At 39.9% G+C, this 18042-nt stretch overlaps 1 protein-coding gene across 14 annotated transcripts in view; it reads right to left on the bottom strand.

The window, feature by feature from the left end:
• The window catches only part of DLG2 (discs large MAGUK scaffold protein 2), a 1027713-nt gene that overhangs the window by 882765 nt on the left and 126906 nt on the right, over positions 1-18042 (bottom strand). For 11 of the 14 annotated variants that reach the window (XM_052812305.1, XM_052812308.1, XM_052812306.1 and 8 more), the window contains one exon: positions 1065-1163. The exons of the other annotated variants lie outside the window; for them this stretch is intronic. In XM_052812305.1, coding sequence (XP_052668265.1) covers positions 1065-1163 — 99 coding nt within the window. The remainder of the gene's footprint in view (positions 1-1064; positions 1164-18042) is intronic. 14 annotated transcript variants of the gene reach the window in all.

The raw sequence follows: 18042 nt of genomic DNA, 5'->3' as shown, positions 1-18042 counted from the left end.
GTTCTTGTATTTCAGCTCTCAAATAGCACCACGGTCCTACACGGTACAAAAGTTTTTCTGATCAACCAGGAACTCAACAACACAACAAACTCAGAAAGTCATGCTAGACAATTAGTTCTTTAGATCTTGAAAAGTTAACGAACAGAGAAATTGATCTAGAAATGTAAACAAAGCCCATTTCCAAAAATGGAAAAGCCTTAGACAAGAGGAATAATCTGCAAGTTTCCACTGTTAGAAACAACTTTCGCTGAAGTCTACAAGGTATCACATAACCATGCCAACCCAGTTAATGTCTGTTTTCTTTTCATCATGTTTCCAGCTTGCTAAGTTTAAAAGAAAACTTAATAATTTTCTTTCACTTAGAAAAGAAAAAATACACAATGACTTCAAGGCTGAAAGTCTACATAATAATATCTAAGCCCAAGAGAATTGTTCCAGCCAAGTTGTGAACCTATGAAAATAATGGAGATACTATAATGAAACACTTACAACTTCACTATAGCAAGTAGCAAGACTGTTACAAAGAGAAGTGTAACATACCCCCTTACCACAGCCATGAACTCATATTGCTAGGTGTATTATTCAACGTAGTTTTATGGTAGGTATCATTAGACTGCCCATACAAAAATCATCACTTTGCTGACATTCATATTATTCCATACTGACTCCAGACCAGAAATAAACTACAATACACACAGAGAGACTGAAAACACCTTGAATAAAATTTACTAACTGTGCAAAACCTTGGTCTGCAAAAATACACTGAAATGAAAACATCTTGAGATCAGCAATCCTGTAGAACCATCACCAATATTCACAACATTTTTATATAAAAATAAAAAGTACATCCTGCCTAGGACAGCATGAAATGCACAAGGCTAGTAACGCATAGCAATAAATTGCAGCCATAAGCCTCATTCGAATGCGGTAATGTACACGCAGTCATTAAGCAGCCAAAAAAATGACTGCAGGAGCTCAAATTCAATATATTCTACACATTTCACCTCCAGCAAAACTTGCCTAAATAAGGATTTCATTCTCCATCACAGAAGAGTGGACCATACCTTTGTCTTCATGTCTACCGCATAATTTTCAAAAGTCTGGTTCTCCTTATTGTGTTCACCACATTGTCCAGATCCTTCTGATCCATTGGAAGCTGCAGACTAGAGAGAGGGGGGGGGGGAAATCAAATAAAGTAGCTGAGATGTGCACTAGAATTCTATTACACTTAAATGTAAAGATTAGCGTGCACATACAAAAGGGTAGCCTGAATTCAGATAAATATGATGGGGTTCATACATAAGATTTTCACCTCAGTGTTTTGTCATACAAAAATTTCTGGGTTTTATCTTATAGCCACTCTCATGGAAGTCTGCGAAAGTCTTAATAGGCTAAATCTACAAGATGATGCTTATCATAATCTCTAGCTGACTTCAGAAGGCATTCAAGGCACTCTGCAGCGTTCAGCATGAGAACACAGAGATAAGGAAGGAAATCAGTGCCCTGCCAAAAAGGCCCGCAGATGGTAATGGGCTTCTCCTCTGGAGCAGCTGCAGGAATAGCTCTCCTTACAGCATCAACTGAATTACCTGGTTTGTTTTCTCATTGTTAATTCATGACATTCTCCTAAGTGACATATTTTTTAAAGGGTTTCATGCGTGCGTAGTAGCCATATTTGCAAATCTTTTAAATTCAAATGCTTTTTTTTGTTACCTTTCCTTCATTTACACAGATTTCAGTCTTATATTGCTTACAGAAAACCCTCATAAAACACATAGTATTTTTTTAAATAGTATCTTTAATAGCAGATATAGTAAAAGGCTATATATGTTTTTTCAATTTTCCTGCTGGAAATCTAATACATTATTGTAGATTTTGCATTAAGACAATAAATATTACAAATGACATCTCTCTTTACAATGCTCTGCCCTGCAAAATGTGCTTGAAGAGTTAGCCTTTGAATGAAACACGATGACTGCCACTAACTTGGATCTGAGAAAATTTCAGGACACTTTGCAAGAGCATGAACAGGAAAGCAGAGTGAATTCAGAGTGTCTTCTAACTGTTGGTGCTGAGCATCACAGACACCATGAGTGATTTAGACCCATCCTTTTTTAGCCTGTGCACCAGGAGTAAAGTCAATTTCAACACAACAGGCAAGAAATTGTTAGCATTTTAAATAGACCAACCATTGCCAGCACAACTTAGAAAACAACAAGCCAGTGCCACAGAAACAGCCAAATCACATCCACATGTGCAAATATGTTTTCTCCTCCGATACTAGATTGTTTATTTAGGGCTCCGTCCAGCAAAAGACCGAATGCTGGCCCCAATCCAGGCAACTACTTAGACACGTGCTTTTAACTTCACTGGAACAAATGGCATTAGTCTTGTGCTCCAATAAAGAATGTGTTTAAATGTTGGATCAAGCCCAGCAGCTCAACACTGCATGGGGCTGAGCACACAGGACTCGACGCATGCCCTCTCTAAAGTTTTAGCTTCTCTAACATGCTCGCAGTCATGGAGAACCATGCATTCCTTCAGCTTGTTTCTTGTCACCGAAGGGTGTTGCATATCCCCCATTTGTAATCTGGAAGGGATAGCGAGGCAACCAGGCCAAATTTATGCAGGACAGCAAGGAACTGAACTCAGGTCTTGCATCTTGCGTCAGAGCCTACAGGAAATCCAAGCAACTCCCTAAGTGTTTCTTTCAGGAGGGGAAAATTTGTTTTACAAGGAACTAAAAAGCATGCGTAAAAATGTTCATTTCATCTTTGCTTTCTCTGAATACTTGACACAAGTCTTTTCCATTGTTATTATTTACAGGTAACAATATAAACTATGCAAATCAATACATTATGTATTTGCTCTAATCATCAAGACCAAACTCTGCCTGATCCTAAAGGAGCTAAGCTTCTGCAACTTCTCAAAAGGGGTTTGACAATTTTCAGCAGAAACTACAGCCTGTATGGTAGCATTTATCAAATGAGTGCAGCTGCAAAACTGGATAAGGAACTTTAGTTTGTTTATGTTTTACATACTTTTTTTCCCCTCAAATTTTTCACCATTAGCTGACTCCAATATTTTGAAAGAACATAAAACAATGTCATAAGATGCTATGAAAGGTTTCAATTGTTTTCCTTAGGGAAATGGGTCACAGATTAATTGTGAAGAGCAGCAAACCAAGGACATTAGGAGGGTACAAACAGCTCAAGAGTAACTGTAATAAATCTGGAACTTCTCTCTGTTCCAGTGTATTAAGGTTCAATACGCATTAGCAGAATAATATATGGTTCCCAAACTTGAACAAAGTATACTTTAGCAATCCATCTGAAAACCAATAGTCATTTAACTTTGTGTTATGAAATACATAGGACCATATAATGCAAGAGGCAAAAAGGATACTTGCTGTGTGTTGTGACAGATTTATTAAAAACTAGCATTCTTGGGTCTGAGTCTTATTCTTGATTACATACAATCCTCTCTTTAGAGGCTAACCAAAAACCTACCCTGTCTAAAATTATTTGTACGCTTTATATCTAAAAGCTGCCTACTCATGCAAAAGAAGCATTTTAGCAACACCTCATTATTCCTGAACCGTGCCGGTCACCATGAGAAGCAGAACTGGCAGCCCCAGGGTGACGCAGTAGGAATGCAGTGGAGCACATGCACCGTGCTCATACGTCCTTGTAGGAGGTTCTGGAAATAATGACTTCAAGCTTGAATTAAAACTACTGACAAAAGTCTAGACTCCTGTATCTAGAAGTCTGGTAGTTGGAACAATTTTATCTCCCTGTTCACAGAAGAAAATATTATTTTCTTCAAGTTGGTCAGAGAAAGAGAAGAGATTTTACAAGCAAATGTTGCAAAAGCAGATTAAAACTTCATTTGGTAACTTTGCTCACATGGGTAGTAACCACGAGAATCATAGATCACACCAAAAGCAATCTTCCAATTTTGTGTATAATTAATGCTAACCGATTTAGATTATAATTAACAGGGACTATTTAGACTGTAATCTCTTCAGGGCAATGTCTCTCATTGTGCAAACTTACAGCATTATTTAAATGTTTATTAATACAATAGTAATCACATTAGCTACCTTGTTCATTTTATCTAATTTTAACAGTGCTCAGCAAGGCTTTTCTGTGCTTATAACACATCTTTCCGGTAGCTTATTAGGATATGCACAATTGACACAGTCAACCGTCAACAAAATTCTTGCTGATTATTTTTTGCCAAAGTACACAGTTATGAATTATGAAAGACTTGTCACTGGTTCCACTTTCAGCAGGCAGCATGTTCCAGTTCATGTCTGAGCCAGCAACCAGCCAGAAGGAGCATCTGCCCTCACAGGCAATTATGGCATATGGGGTTTCCAAGAGTTCCTCCAGGAGGTCTTCCTGTAGCAGCCAAACCGTGTAACAGTGGATGAATTCTCCAGTCTATTGTATGGCTCCAGCATTTATACCTAATATATCAATAGGAGGTACTTGTAACCATCCACAATAGTTATCACGTTTACCTCTCGGAATGAGGGCCAACATTGGGAATATAAAAAATATAAAAAAATAAGAAACATACATGCAAACATTATTCTGCTCTTCCATGTTGCTGCCAGGACTTTGAATTTATTTACACATGCACCTGTATGGGATATTTTCTAGGGCACATACACCACTCTGTGTCTGGAAAATGCTGATCAGCTTTGCAAAGGGACCAGGAGCACGGGTAGGAGTGTAGGGGAGCTACAGCCCTTGAGCCTAAATAAATCTGCAACTGCCTTAGGGTTCAGAGAGCTAATGCACCTTCTCCTACAGCCAGCAGCTTAAGGAATGCTCTCTTGTGTGCTTTTAAAGAGAAAAATTCAAAACAGAAGCTGATTTGAGACCTCTTTTGGCATTTTGTATCATGAATTGGTAGCTCTGCTCCAGTCCCATGAGAGCTTGTAGATAAATGCCAGCTTGCCCCAAATGATTTACATTAAGAGAGGAAAGGTATAAAAAAAAAAAAAAGACAAACCAGTGATCTGTTAACTTTTGGATGCCAATATCTGTCAGGAAATCTATCATCTTGGTAATCAAATACTCCCAGGAACATATAGTGCTGAGAGATACTGCTTTTATTCAATTAACTTTTCTGAAAGTAAGCGTTTTAAAAAAATCATTAGAATATTTAAAAAGCTACAGGGGGAAAGTAAAATGCAACATGACATATGCTGGAATTATCCATTTTACAGGACATTGATGTAAATTAATTCATTTAGCAGCTATGCTGGAGTAGGAAGCAACCTGAGCTGAACTGAGATGCACAGCAAGATACTGACACTAGCCAAGAAAGCAGCACACCTCTATGCCAGGGTACAGCCTGCTCGTGCTCTGCTCAAGCCATGTGTGAACTAAAACTGGACTCAAGTTCATCCTTTACAACATGCCAGCAACAGCAAGAACACCTCCTGTGTGTGCGATCCGTCGACCAAGGGCTGCACCTTTCTGCCATACCTAGGCAGAGTTGACAGCTCTCCTAAATGTATTGTGAGTATCTCAGGTTTGGTTCCTGCTGCTGACAATCTTGGACAACAGAGAGGAGAAGAAGAAAAAAAAAAAAAAAAAAAAAAGACATTGCAGATCTTGGACAGTTTGTGGGAGACAAAGCATCGCTGGGGACTTGAAGAGTTTTTCCTGCAGTGCCATGTAGCGAAGTAATCCTAGAGACCATAAGATGTGCTTTCTTTTTTCTGTACCCTGCTAGTCCTATTTCTATGCCTCTTATAGTCCTTACTACAGGAAGAAATGTCATTCAGCAAATTTTTTGGCAGGAATTAACTTTCACCGATATCACAGATGACTGAAAACTCAGACAATCCCAGAGCAGGCCATGCTAGAAACTAAAATCAGAAATATAATCCCACAGAAGCCAGGCAGTTTCATTTTCCTCAGCTGGGTCTAAATTTCAGTCCAGAAATAATATAGCAGAGCTTTCTTCTTGTCCACAAAATCCTTTAAAAAAAGAAGGTGCCTAATTAAGTGTTTCTGAAGCCCTGTAGAAAAGCATGGTTCAGTATCCCCAGTTGAATGATTTAGCCGTCAGAAAGGATTTTGTTTCTATTTCCACATTAGGGTTTCTGGTTCATTGTTTGAAGATGTGAAGGTTTGCTCCACATCCCATGGCATTAGCTCAACCTTTGCAGCTGTCTCAAGTCAGGGTGATGTTGCAGATTGCTACAAGACTCATGGCTAAGTCCTGTAAGAATGTCACCGCCGTCCCCTCTGTACCAGTCTTCCCAACAAGACCAGTAAATGTGATGGAAAAGAAAAGTATACATTTGGGCATGGATTCTACCATACAAATCACACCACAAGTGTTTGATTTTTTTTTTTTTAAGTTACTGTATTTGGAAGTGAGCATAAATATCACACTAATATTTATTTTACCCTGGGTTTTTTATGATTCCATTTTAGCTAATATAGATTCAACCTTTCAGAAGATTTTATGGCAGACTTAAAGAGTGTTAGAGCTCAGGAACAATTATGTGGCTGCAGGCTTGTGTTTCAGAAAGGTCAGGATCTGATTTAATGCTGCTCCACCCTCCCGAAAGCAAGTCTTGCTCTCAGTGTGTTTCTGGATGTCAGAATGTCACTAGCAAACTTTGCATTTGCTCATCCCCAATACAGATTTGACCACCCGTCTAAAAGCTGTCGTCCAAGCTACCAGTGACTCGGTACCGTCGCTTTGGCTGGGCTAACACAAAGCCTATGCTCAAAGCCGATCTCCCTGATTATCTGTATCATATAATTATCCAGTGCGCTGTGACTCTGGTCTGGGGTAAGACAACTGACTTTCCAGGCAGGAAATTCCAGCAGGGAGGAGACACTAGCTCATGCTTCAGCTTTTCTCCTCCTGGACAGATAGTTCAGATGAAGCTGGCGGGACTCAGTTGGCTCCACAAACTCAAGCCTTGTGACCGACCAGAAGACACACCCGGGAGCTTCATCTTGCTGATCCAGGCTCCGTCTCCAGCGTCACTCATGCAGAGCTTTATTTTCAAGCTGGGGTCCAAACCAAGGCACTCCTGTGTCTCCTTTTGCAGGGAGCAGAGCATCACTAAGGTCAGACAGCGGTGGACTCTGCCAAGGGCGATGGTTCGAGCAGCGGGCAGGGACCGTGGCACCGTGCAGCGACCGGAGTCCTTGCAAACACAAACCTTGCAAGGGCTGTTGCTCAAGTACGGTATCTCCCCTGCTGAGACCTGGCACACCAAATACTGATGGTTGGAAGGATGTGCTGAGCTGCTGCATGTGGCAAAGAGGGAAACTGAGCAAAAAGAGCATTGCAGAGATGAACCCTGCTGCAAGGATGAAGAGAGAAATGATTCACAGTTCAGCTGCATGAGAATGAGACTCAAAGCATGAGACTGGACAGACTGGCTCCAGTTTTCAGGCAAAGACCCACCCTTGCTGTATCTCCATGCCAGGCAGCTATCCACACAAGAAATGGAGACAGTTACTATATGTATGGCTGAGTTCTTACCCTGACAGACTATTTTCCAAAACATTCTCGGCAACACCAAATGCTGTAGGGCAAATTCAGATGCCTCTGAACATGAGAATGAATGAGATGAAAACTTTAAACAAATAAATGCATTTCCCTCAGCTCACTGGGGTTCAGATTCTGACACTCATTCTCCTCATTCCTTACCTTTCAGCCATTGGTCTGCACTTTGCTGCACATAAAGAAGATGAAATATGAAGAGTAATTTGAGATATTAAAGATCTATTTCTTTCAAATAAAGCAGAAGCTATTACTGAATTCTCCTGAAGGCTGGAGGAAAAAGACTAGAAAAATTAAAAGGCTCAACATAATTAATGAATGCTCATTTAGAATTGGCTATCATACAACATCTTGGAAGTTAAATTTACAGCTGAAGAGGGCAGGCTGTATGCAGAAACAGGCTCTGGAAGGAGCTCCATGTGCACTGTGTCAAGCTGGGGGAAAAGATAGGGAGCTGTGGCTGCAGGGAGGTCCCATCAAACATGGAGTGATGACACCTGCCAAAAGCCCCTCCGAGCAAAAAGGTCAGCTGCAGTAAGAATAACAGGTTAAAGCACATGCTTTGATTCCAGTTGTGCCCATCTGCATACATTTTATTCATTAGCTGCAGTGGAGTCCCTCTGCATTTAAGCCCATATTAGTGAAATCACAATCTTGCCCTGAAAATACAAGTGGACCACAGCTGGAAGCAAATGCAAATTCTTGGAAACAGAAAACAGAAAGTAAGTCATTAATTGTAAAAGAAAACATGACTAATGATTTTAAATTAAATAATATTTGCATGATATTTTAATTAGCAAGGATAATGTTTATTTTACTTACATAGAAGTAAGTTCTGGATACATAAATTCCAACCTACATATTTCAGTTGCCATAACGACTTGATACATTTATTCTCTTGTGTCATTTTTTATTGCATCAGTGTGGCTTTTTTTTTAGACAACCAAAAAAACCCCCAACTGCTTTGGTTGCTACAATAAGACAATATTTTTTAATTGTTCTTTTCACATTTAATTCTTCTTGAAACCAATATACTTTCCCTCCAAAGATGTTCACAGCACAGTGTGGGAATTTTACTACCAATTCCAGGGCTCAGTGCTGGGTTTGCCAGAAGTCCCAAGGATATGTAGAGCCTTTTAGCTCAAACTGCTACTTCAGTAGTCCCCCTTAGGACACTAGTCATATGGCTTGAGGTCAAGATCTTAACAGGAGACCTACACAATAACAGCCCCGAGTTGGTGCCTTTTCCCCTGAAAACCAGAAATAAATTAAATGAGTACTAGACTCTTCAGAAAGGTGCATAGCTATAGCAGATTCGAGGCAGCAGCAGCAGCAACAAACATAAATGTTTTGCATCTCTGCAGCTAAGTAAATCACTGCAGTGCTCTCCAGGCCAGGAGGATATTACAGAGCAGTTTCCACATTTCATACGTGCTGGTGTAGCACATGATGAGCTAGACTTCGCTTTTATCCAGGAGCAGAACTGATTCCTAAACTTTTGGGGCCTCCGAGGAGTTGGCTCAAATCTTTTTACAAACCAAGACAATCAAACAGTATCATGATGGGAGGAAGCAAGAGGGTGAGGGTGGTGGTTGTCCTCCCCTCCAGTTAGCTGTTAGCAGAGCCTGCTCTTGCCCATTCACCTTTCCCAGCTCTGCACCCCCGCAAACGGACAAACTTCAATTAAATTGCAATTACCTAACTGCTGATGTTGCATTTCTATCTGGTTCCCTGTTACAACCGTAATGAGAGAGACTGTATTAATTAATAACAATTATATTAAGGTGCAAGATGAGGAACTGCTGGTAACCATTGTTCCATACAGCTGGCACGGAGTGACCTCAGATTAGAGATAATAGGGCATTTACAAATGTAAGTTTAGAGGGTTTGATGGAGAAGAACTAGTACAATGGCTCCTGTGGACTGCCTTGGTCTTTGGGGGCAGCTCTTCATTTACTGATAACTATAATAGCTTCTACTTCAGTCAGGAGAGCTATGACAATTGCTTTCAGAGGACTGTATCCCTCAGCTCTCAGGAGAACAAGAGTGTGCACGTGTGTTACCACACACAGTTTAGGACAAGGTCTAGAACTATATTTTCACTATGACAAGCCTCATATCTCTTTTTGTTTCTGATCATACTATTCCTCATTATAAAAATTACATGTAATACGTTAAAATAAGAAAAAAAATATAGAATTACAATGATTCCAAATAGGAGAAATACCCAACAGTGCTAAGTACTGCACAATAACCTTGTAGGAAATACATTTAAATAAGAAGTTACTCGGATAAAGTGATTGAATTCTGATTTATCTCATGATGCACTGCAGGTCCATAGCAAATCTAAGAATAGAATCCAGTCTCCTGTCTCCACCACTGGCCCACACAGTCTCTTCCTATTTACACACCTCCAGAGAAATTACAGAGGAGGAAACTACCCACATTTCACTTGAGATGAAATTTTGTGCGCGTTCTTGCCAGAAATGGCGAATTTAAGTCAGTCTACTCAATAGCAGGAATAAAACAGTCCCATTTTGAGAACAGGGCTGATATGTCATAAAGTGATGCTTAGGAAGACCAAAGGTATTTTGCACTAATGCAGGGATATAAAACCAGTATTAAAGACAAGGGAAAAAAAAAAAACCCCACACAAAACCAAAATAACCCACCATGAAATCAAAACCCTGGAGAATATTATAGTGACTTTTACTTCTTGAGATAGTTTTGCTTGAAGCATCCTAAACCTTGGTATAGAAGAATATTTGTTTCAGCGAGAGCCACAGGGAGGGGAAGCAAGTACTGGCTGTCATTACAGTGGCAGGCTGCCTTGCTAAGTCATGGCTGCTGAGCTACACAATCATATATACTCATGCTGACATGCAAAAATACTGCAGCTAAACAAAACCTTCGGCAAAACACAGTGCCATCTCTCTTCATTCAGCTTCCCTCCTACAGAGCATTACAAAATGCTTCGCACTGATATATATATATATATGAAAGGAAAAGGGCTAAAAAGGTAAGTTAAGTGGAATGACTCAGGTCATTAAACTGCAGAATACATCATCATGCTCCCTAAATGTTGATAAACAGATGATGATGTATAGTGAAAGGGAAAACAAACATTCCCTAAATATTTTGCAGAAGATTGAGGCTCCTTGGAGCTGCCAGACAATTTCCTTTATTACGACTGTCATGAGCTAAACACTGGATAAGAATCTGCCACTGCCTAATAGAGAGATGGTAGAAACGTGCATTCATATGAGGACTCCAAGAACTATTAACACTAGCCACTGACCAAGGTTATTAAAAAATTATGGACCGTACAGGGACTTTGGCTTCTGTGAGCTTGCGGTTGGAGAAGCACAGAAGCGCAAGGGCAGCCGTAACTGCATTAAACAAGCATCACTGTCAACTGCATCGTAAGAAAAGGAGCAAATGCCTCGTGTAGCAGGCGATGCCAAGGGTGGTAGGGAGGAAGTCTCCTCGTCCACGTAATGCCTTACGTAGCCCGTATGGTTCACGCACGTCCCCCTTGAGTTCCTACAGGGACTGGGAATCCTCCAGAGCTGGCAGCTGAAGCTGATATTTTTTTACTTGAGAAACAGTGCCCTTGTCACAGCTCACTGACAGTGAGGTCCGGATGACACTATCAGACGGGGAGCCTGGATGAGGCAATAAATTCAGTCTCATGAAACCTGTCTCTGACTCTGCAACACCACACACTAAAGCTGTCTGCTACTTTATGCATTTGAAATGTGTCTAGGCAGCTTAGATAAGTCTTTCTCATTTTTGTTGGGATGTATCTACCATCGAGGTGGCTGACTCAGGTAGAGATGTACATATAGGCTTGCAGGAATGCCAGATGAAAAACTTATTTGAAAATAATTTCACTGTTGATGAATATTTGCTTGAAACATCCCTCATCACCTTTATGTGCTAGTTAATCTACAACCTCACTTCTCATTAGCAGGGGCTCAAATTCCAATTCTGGTTGTATTCAGAAGCCTCATAAAAACATTGATGTTTGTTCATGTCAACAGCTCACAGCTCTGCATGCTATTCTTTACATATAGCCCATTCTTTACAACCTATTGCATTATTACTATGAGGTCAGCTTCACATTTCACTAGCTTATAACCAAAGCTGAAGTTAAGCAAGATCATATTCTTAATACTTGTTTGTGCAGTACCTGGTAAAGGAGAGTTCACAAGAGGTGCCCCTAAAAGCAACGGTCAATTCTAATATCGTACTTTTCAAGGTTACTGGCAAAAATGCAGTTTCTACTATTAAGGCAAATATCTGCAACCAGTGATGTCATTTCACAGTTTGGAAATATCACAATGCCTGTTTTCTTAGCTATGGTTAACTAGGAATCTTCTTCCACATACTTGCGACCAAGACCCCGGTCGCAATCCACAAAGACAATCCCAGCCTTTGCGGTCTTTTTGGCCAGGCTGCAACAAAACACTGTGAAGCTGGGCACAAAGTCGCTTGTTTTCCAAGTTCACTACAATTTGAACACAAAGCTGCAGTACTTCGCTCTGCCTAGCATTGAGCAAGGACATCAGATCAGTCCTCCCCTCTCTGTGATGGCTCTCCATAGAACAGAGCATCAGTATAAGGAGGTTTTTGGTCCTTGTCCCAGGGTAAGGAGATCATGACAATTTGAAAGTGAAGAGCAATATATGACAATTCTAATCCTCAAAAGTAACAGAAGTATCCACTGTGAGTGCAAAGATATGTGTGTGTGTGTGTGTGTGTCAGGCACATTCCCTAGGTGGGAACAAAAGCAAGGAAGCCGACTAAGAAATAAAGTGATACTGAATTAAGAAACAGCATTAAGAAATACACCCGCAACGGCAGAATATGGACTGTTGCAGGCAACAACATAGTTAGCATCCTGAATACTGGAAGCTCTAGTTACAGTCTTGCTGCTGACCTAGCAAAGATACCCTTGGGTACCCTGGCAGCATTTACTGTCAAAAAAGTACAAGATATCTCAAAAAAAGAATACTGATTACGTAAGTGGAGGCATATGTCTGTCATAAATCTTCCTACTCCTGAGGAAGAGACAAAGTAAGTCGTCTGTTTTGTTACCTCTGGTTTTCTACAAACTACCACAGCACCAAAAAACGTGTGAGAGGCAGCAGTCTGACGTAATGAATGACCCGAAATCTCTCAGCAGATCCTTTCTGTCCTTCTCATTGTAATTAGCAAATTCCAGAACACACAGATCAAACTTAGTTTAGTGGTTGAGTAAAACAATAACAATTTAAAAGTTACCATTTCTGTTTCCACCAGAGTTTCCAAAGCCTTCTCTGAGAAAGTGGACTTCAGATCCACTCTGTCAGTTACTCCTAATATAATTTTTTTTCCAGCTTGTACAGCAACTGTTTGCCTTGTCTCTTCTCAGAAAGAGACACCTTGAGTACCTGAAAGTGCTGAGCTAAAAAAAAAAATTAAAAAATTATATATACACACAGTGACAGGGCACAGCATTTCAGAAAACAAGGCAGGCTCCCTTACACTTCTGCAAAGAACTGGAAGGCCTGGAAACCTTCATCACTTCAGTTTGTCCTTTCAGTGAAGACACTTTATGCAGCTGCAACAATGAACTGAACACCACTATGGGGTTTATAACTATGTAGTAACAAGGCCGACCTGACAGAAAAGCAGCAGCAGCCATACGTATCAGCCAAGCAGCGGCTGGAGTGCTGAAATCATTCACAGGCACAGAAAGCCATTAGTGGGTTCAACCATTTTTTCCCACCGGCATTGTGTAGGTCTATGCAGGCTGATGACAGTGTGAGATTCAGCTAACCTGACTTTTTTTTTTTTTTAAACATGAGATATTTGAAGATGTATTAAAAATTCAGTTTCAGAACTCATCTGTAAAACTAGTTTTCTGGGTTTGGGGGGGAATAGGCACCTCACAGAGACATGAGGCTGCAGATGTCCAGCCACAGATTACATCTCCTTTGTGCTACTACATGGGGGTTCTGCTCCATCAAACTGTCCATTCTGGTTCAGGATGACAGAAATTGGAGAAACATGAGCAAACAGTGGGACAATATTGATCAACAGGAGGAGAACATCGTATCAGAAATTACTGCTATGGCTGCAACCACCTCTCTTTTGGGACAAAAGACAAATTTAAAGATGAAATGAGATAGTCTCACAGCTCTTTCCGAAGAGCTCCTGTACACTGGAGGTGGCAATACCGGGAAAGTTCCTCACCGAGTACGTCGTGAGGAGCTGAGGAAGCAGACGTGGAGGTCAATCGCTAGAGAAGTACAAGGGTAGACACGCAGAGATGAGACAGGTCACAACAGGCCTTAAAAGTCAGACAAACAGAGTGGTGTTGGTATGGTGGAAAGGTGGAAGTCAAGAGAGGCTTCCAACAGCGAGGAAAATACGGTTAGAGATATAAGCCCAGAAAGCGATCTCTCGACAAGGCCGTTTGGATGAGAAATGCATCAAGATTACACAGGAAAAAGAAACATGGTCCTAAGGGCTCTTTTCAAGGAGGAGGAGAATGGCTAAGGGTGAAATTCACTCCTTCACAGTACAATGAATGTCCAGACAAACGCTTTATTCATGATCCACCTAAATATTGTTATGGCAAATAAGCAGTAAATTGTCTCATCTCTAAACCAAGGGCAGTTTTCACTATAACCTGTTACAGATTAAAGTGGTACAGGCGATAGCTAAGCACAGTCAAATGTGTAAAACGTACAAGCTGAAAATGCATAAAGTCCTGTGGTTCTAGTCATGTTATTTGTAACTATATTATACATAAAAAGCATGGAGAGAAATTATATTTTCAAGTTGACAGTTTCCCTTTAATTTCCCACACTGTTACATTTGGGATTGTGTTTACTATTTGTTAAAAACTGCAAGTATCTGTCCCAGTTTACAAAAAACTAAACAAAGCAGGAAGGATATTTTCTCCTTCATATATATTTATCTTACTGAGCAAAGATATATGCGCCTATTCAAGAAATCACTCCCAGGGTGATCTTTATATGATCCAGAAGTCTTGGGGTGATATCTTTCTTTATTCTTGGGAACTATTTAAGAAACATTTTAATAAAGAAGTATTGGTAGACTGCAGAAATATATAATGGGCTCTTAAACCTCTCTATGGAGACCTGTGTCCTTTGCACGTGGAGGGCAGTGAATTCTCCTGCTTAGTTGCTCAGATTGGTGAATGGTCAGAGTTAATAAACGTGTAAGTGAGACAAATTGCTCTGAAATATTTTTAGAGTGAAACTTAACTAGAGTACATTCATCCCTGAATATCAATTTTACAGAACACTTACAGTTTTACAGGGCAAAGAACTATATTTTTAAGCGTTGATGTATTTGTTTTTGCAGGTGGTTAAAATACAACTTCTCAGAATCTTATTAGAAACAATGAATTATATCACATACTCTTCAGAGGAACTGCTAGCTTGTGGTAGAAGCCTGTTGGGACATTCTAATATTTTTATGCAGGTAATTTTTTCAGGTTACTCTGGTATGACAACAGCCCTTGTTAAAACATTTCATATTTTAGAAAAATTATTTTAGAAAAATTATTTTAGAAAAATTATTTTAGAAAAAATATTTTAGAAAAAATATGTTAAAATCGCAAGATCTTTTTGTTAAGTGATATTTTCATAGTATCTTTAACTACGAGATCTACCATTTTTGACCTTGATACACAGCAGTGGAATTTACACAATAGTCTGACCTCAATGCTTATCACAATAAAGACTCATTGCTTAATTAAAAGTTTGGCTAATTCTGTATGCTGGTTAATATTTAGGCACATTTTCATTGGGGAAAATTATTGTTTCTGCTCCCTAGCAGCTGTTCTGGCCTGCTCCCAATCCTTTGCAGATGTAATAACAAATCCCAGATCAGAAAACTGCCTAGAGGTTGTTTGATAGGCATATTATATAAATGTGAAAAAAAAATGAAAACAAATAAACCTGCTGTGGTGGATGTGACTCTTTCATCATTGCTGATCCGGTTTAGTTTGTTTAATGCTGAGATTCCAGTTCTGCTCCCTCTCCCACCAATGTCAGTAGAAAACAATTATTAAACTAAATATACAATTATTAAACTAAATCAAATCTCCCTGTCAGAAGGGAGCTATCAGACCAGTGAGTCCTCTAAACTCTCACACAAGGCACACCAATACGATAGTGATGTTAAAATAAAAGTGAGAAGCAACAAAGGAAAAGGCTTTTTATGTGAGCATGTCTAACCCTATGCAAACACAAGGAGATGGCAAAAGCAGAGTGATGTCTGGTTCCAAGACTTGCCCAGCGGGACAGAAATTGTCTGTTTAGAGAGTGGCATGGCATGCGTGTTGCCCTTCTCTCAGCATCACGACTTCATCAGAAAACTCTCCTGTAGGGATTTGGGAGATGGAGGCCAGAATACTGCACTCTGGAGCTTTTCTGTCCACAGGATGACACTGTTCTGCAGACATCCAACCTCTTGGTTTAAAATGGAAACATTGGCCTGACCAGATTAAAACACACTCAGAAGCAACTCTAAAGTGACATTTAACAGACGCGCTGGCACTCAAGTTATTGACAAGCTACAGAACAAATAACAAATTTATAAATAGAGGCCCAGCATGGATACCCAGTATGGGCAAGACATTTAGCTGCAGCTAGTCATAAATAAGGTTTTTAATAACACAGTGACTTTGCAGTTATCCATTTCTAAACATTAGCCAAACCATTTGAGAAGGCAAGTGTATAAAATAATCTCTGCAAGTAAAGCATACCTTATTAATGCAGAGAAAATAAAATGGCAAAATCATTGCATTAAAAAAAGCCACGAAGCCAAGCTTCAGCATTGCTGTTAAACAATCATCTACTTATGGTTGTTACACATCCTTGGGTGCAAAAGGAACATGACTAGCAAAACACAAACCAACATGTCACTTATACCGTACCCCTTAAAAAGACTGCTGCCTTCTCGAAGGCAAACTTGGTGCCAAACAGAATTACATGGGAATTGGCTCTGGTACAAAATCAACCCACAGACACAAACTGCATTCGATCAGATAAATGTATACTGTAGGAGCTAAATCTAGTGAAGAAACAGACACATAAAACTGAATGTTTTGAACCCTTCTAATGAAACATTATGGTTGATCATACCTAATGACTTTTGCATATTAAGTATATTCACTTAAACGGAATCAGATTTGGCTCCTGGGAGTAAACCAAGCCATACAAATTAAGCTGTACCCAGTTATAAAGAAAACAAACAAAAATCCAGAGAAGAGACTGAATTTTTATAGGCACATATAGAAAGGTCTTGCAGGTCCACATTTTTCAGACAAGCTGTTAGTGTGAAACAGATTAATGGTTTGATAATTGCTCCAGGCAGAAGATTTTTAAGTAAGGGTTTTACTACTGGAACTTTTAACAAGCCAGCACTTAAAGGACAGAGAAGTAATTACAATGTTTATAATAGCTGGGTACAAGGATAGCAGACATTCCTGAAGCAAGCAGAAATAGGAGGATTCATTTTGCACACTGCAATTGACTGTCTTTGCAAAATGAGCCTCTAAGCATAAGAAATGCATAGAATAACAGGAATTAGATGAAGAACTGGAATCTTTGGGGACTGTCTCAAAGCAGTATCATCACACTGCACCGACTGTAGATTATGCATGTGAGATCGGCGTGCGATGACCAAACTTGCACAATAATTGCAAATGATTCTTGTTCAATAGGCTAAAAGTATCTGCACCATATGCCCTATAAGTAAATAGTCCTTTCATGCTATGATGCAGGGACAAACAGACCTTCGGCTACCAGATTTATACAGAAGCACGACAGCAGAGTGTTCTTTTCCTTCACCTCAATTTTCCATCTGAATAAAGGTCAAAACACTGCTGACCAGAAATAAGTAGCACTGGAGACCAAACTAACGAAAACAGAGGTTAAAACAAGGGTAAATTTATGTCTTTTAATGAGTGTCTGGAGCTGAGCACAAGTCCATAGCTTCAAGCAGTGTTACTATTGTCATAGCTAAAGAGCAACTCAATTTTTGTTTACCAGATGGATACCTCCATCTAGGTACTTTCATGTTCTCCATTATTGTATTTTCTGAGCATCTCACAGTTTGAATTGTATCTATCTACACAACATTTAAGTGAGAGGCATCCTTTATCCAGTGACTGTTTAACGCAATGCAGAGAGTCCTGGGAGGGAAGAATACTTTTTCCCAGGCAAGTGACCAATTTGCTAAGCTGAGGACCCGCTCTCAGACTCCGGTAACCCACTAACTCAGCTGCACTACTGCAAAGCTTTGACGGCAGAGATGGAGACTACCTTTCCCCAGCCTTATCTGGATCTGGGTAGGGCAAGAGCACTCTTCTGAGCAGTCGAAGACCTGAATTTAAACCACTCTCAGCTGAATCTCTATCTCACATTTCCTAGGGGTGAAAAGAAATCAATCTTCTCTCTCCAATAG

This window comes from Harpia harpyja, chromosome 17, assembly GCF_026419915.1.
Source record: "Harpia harpyja isolate bHarHar1 chromosome 17, bHarHar1 primary haplotype, whole genome shotgun sequence".
NCBI lineage: Eukaryota > Metazoa > Chordata > Aves > Accipitriformes > Accipitridae > Harpia > Harpia harpyja.
This window is presented reverse-complemented; position numbering and strand designations above follow the sequence as displayed.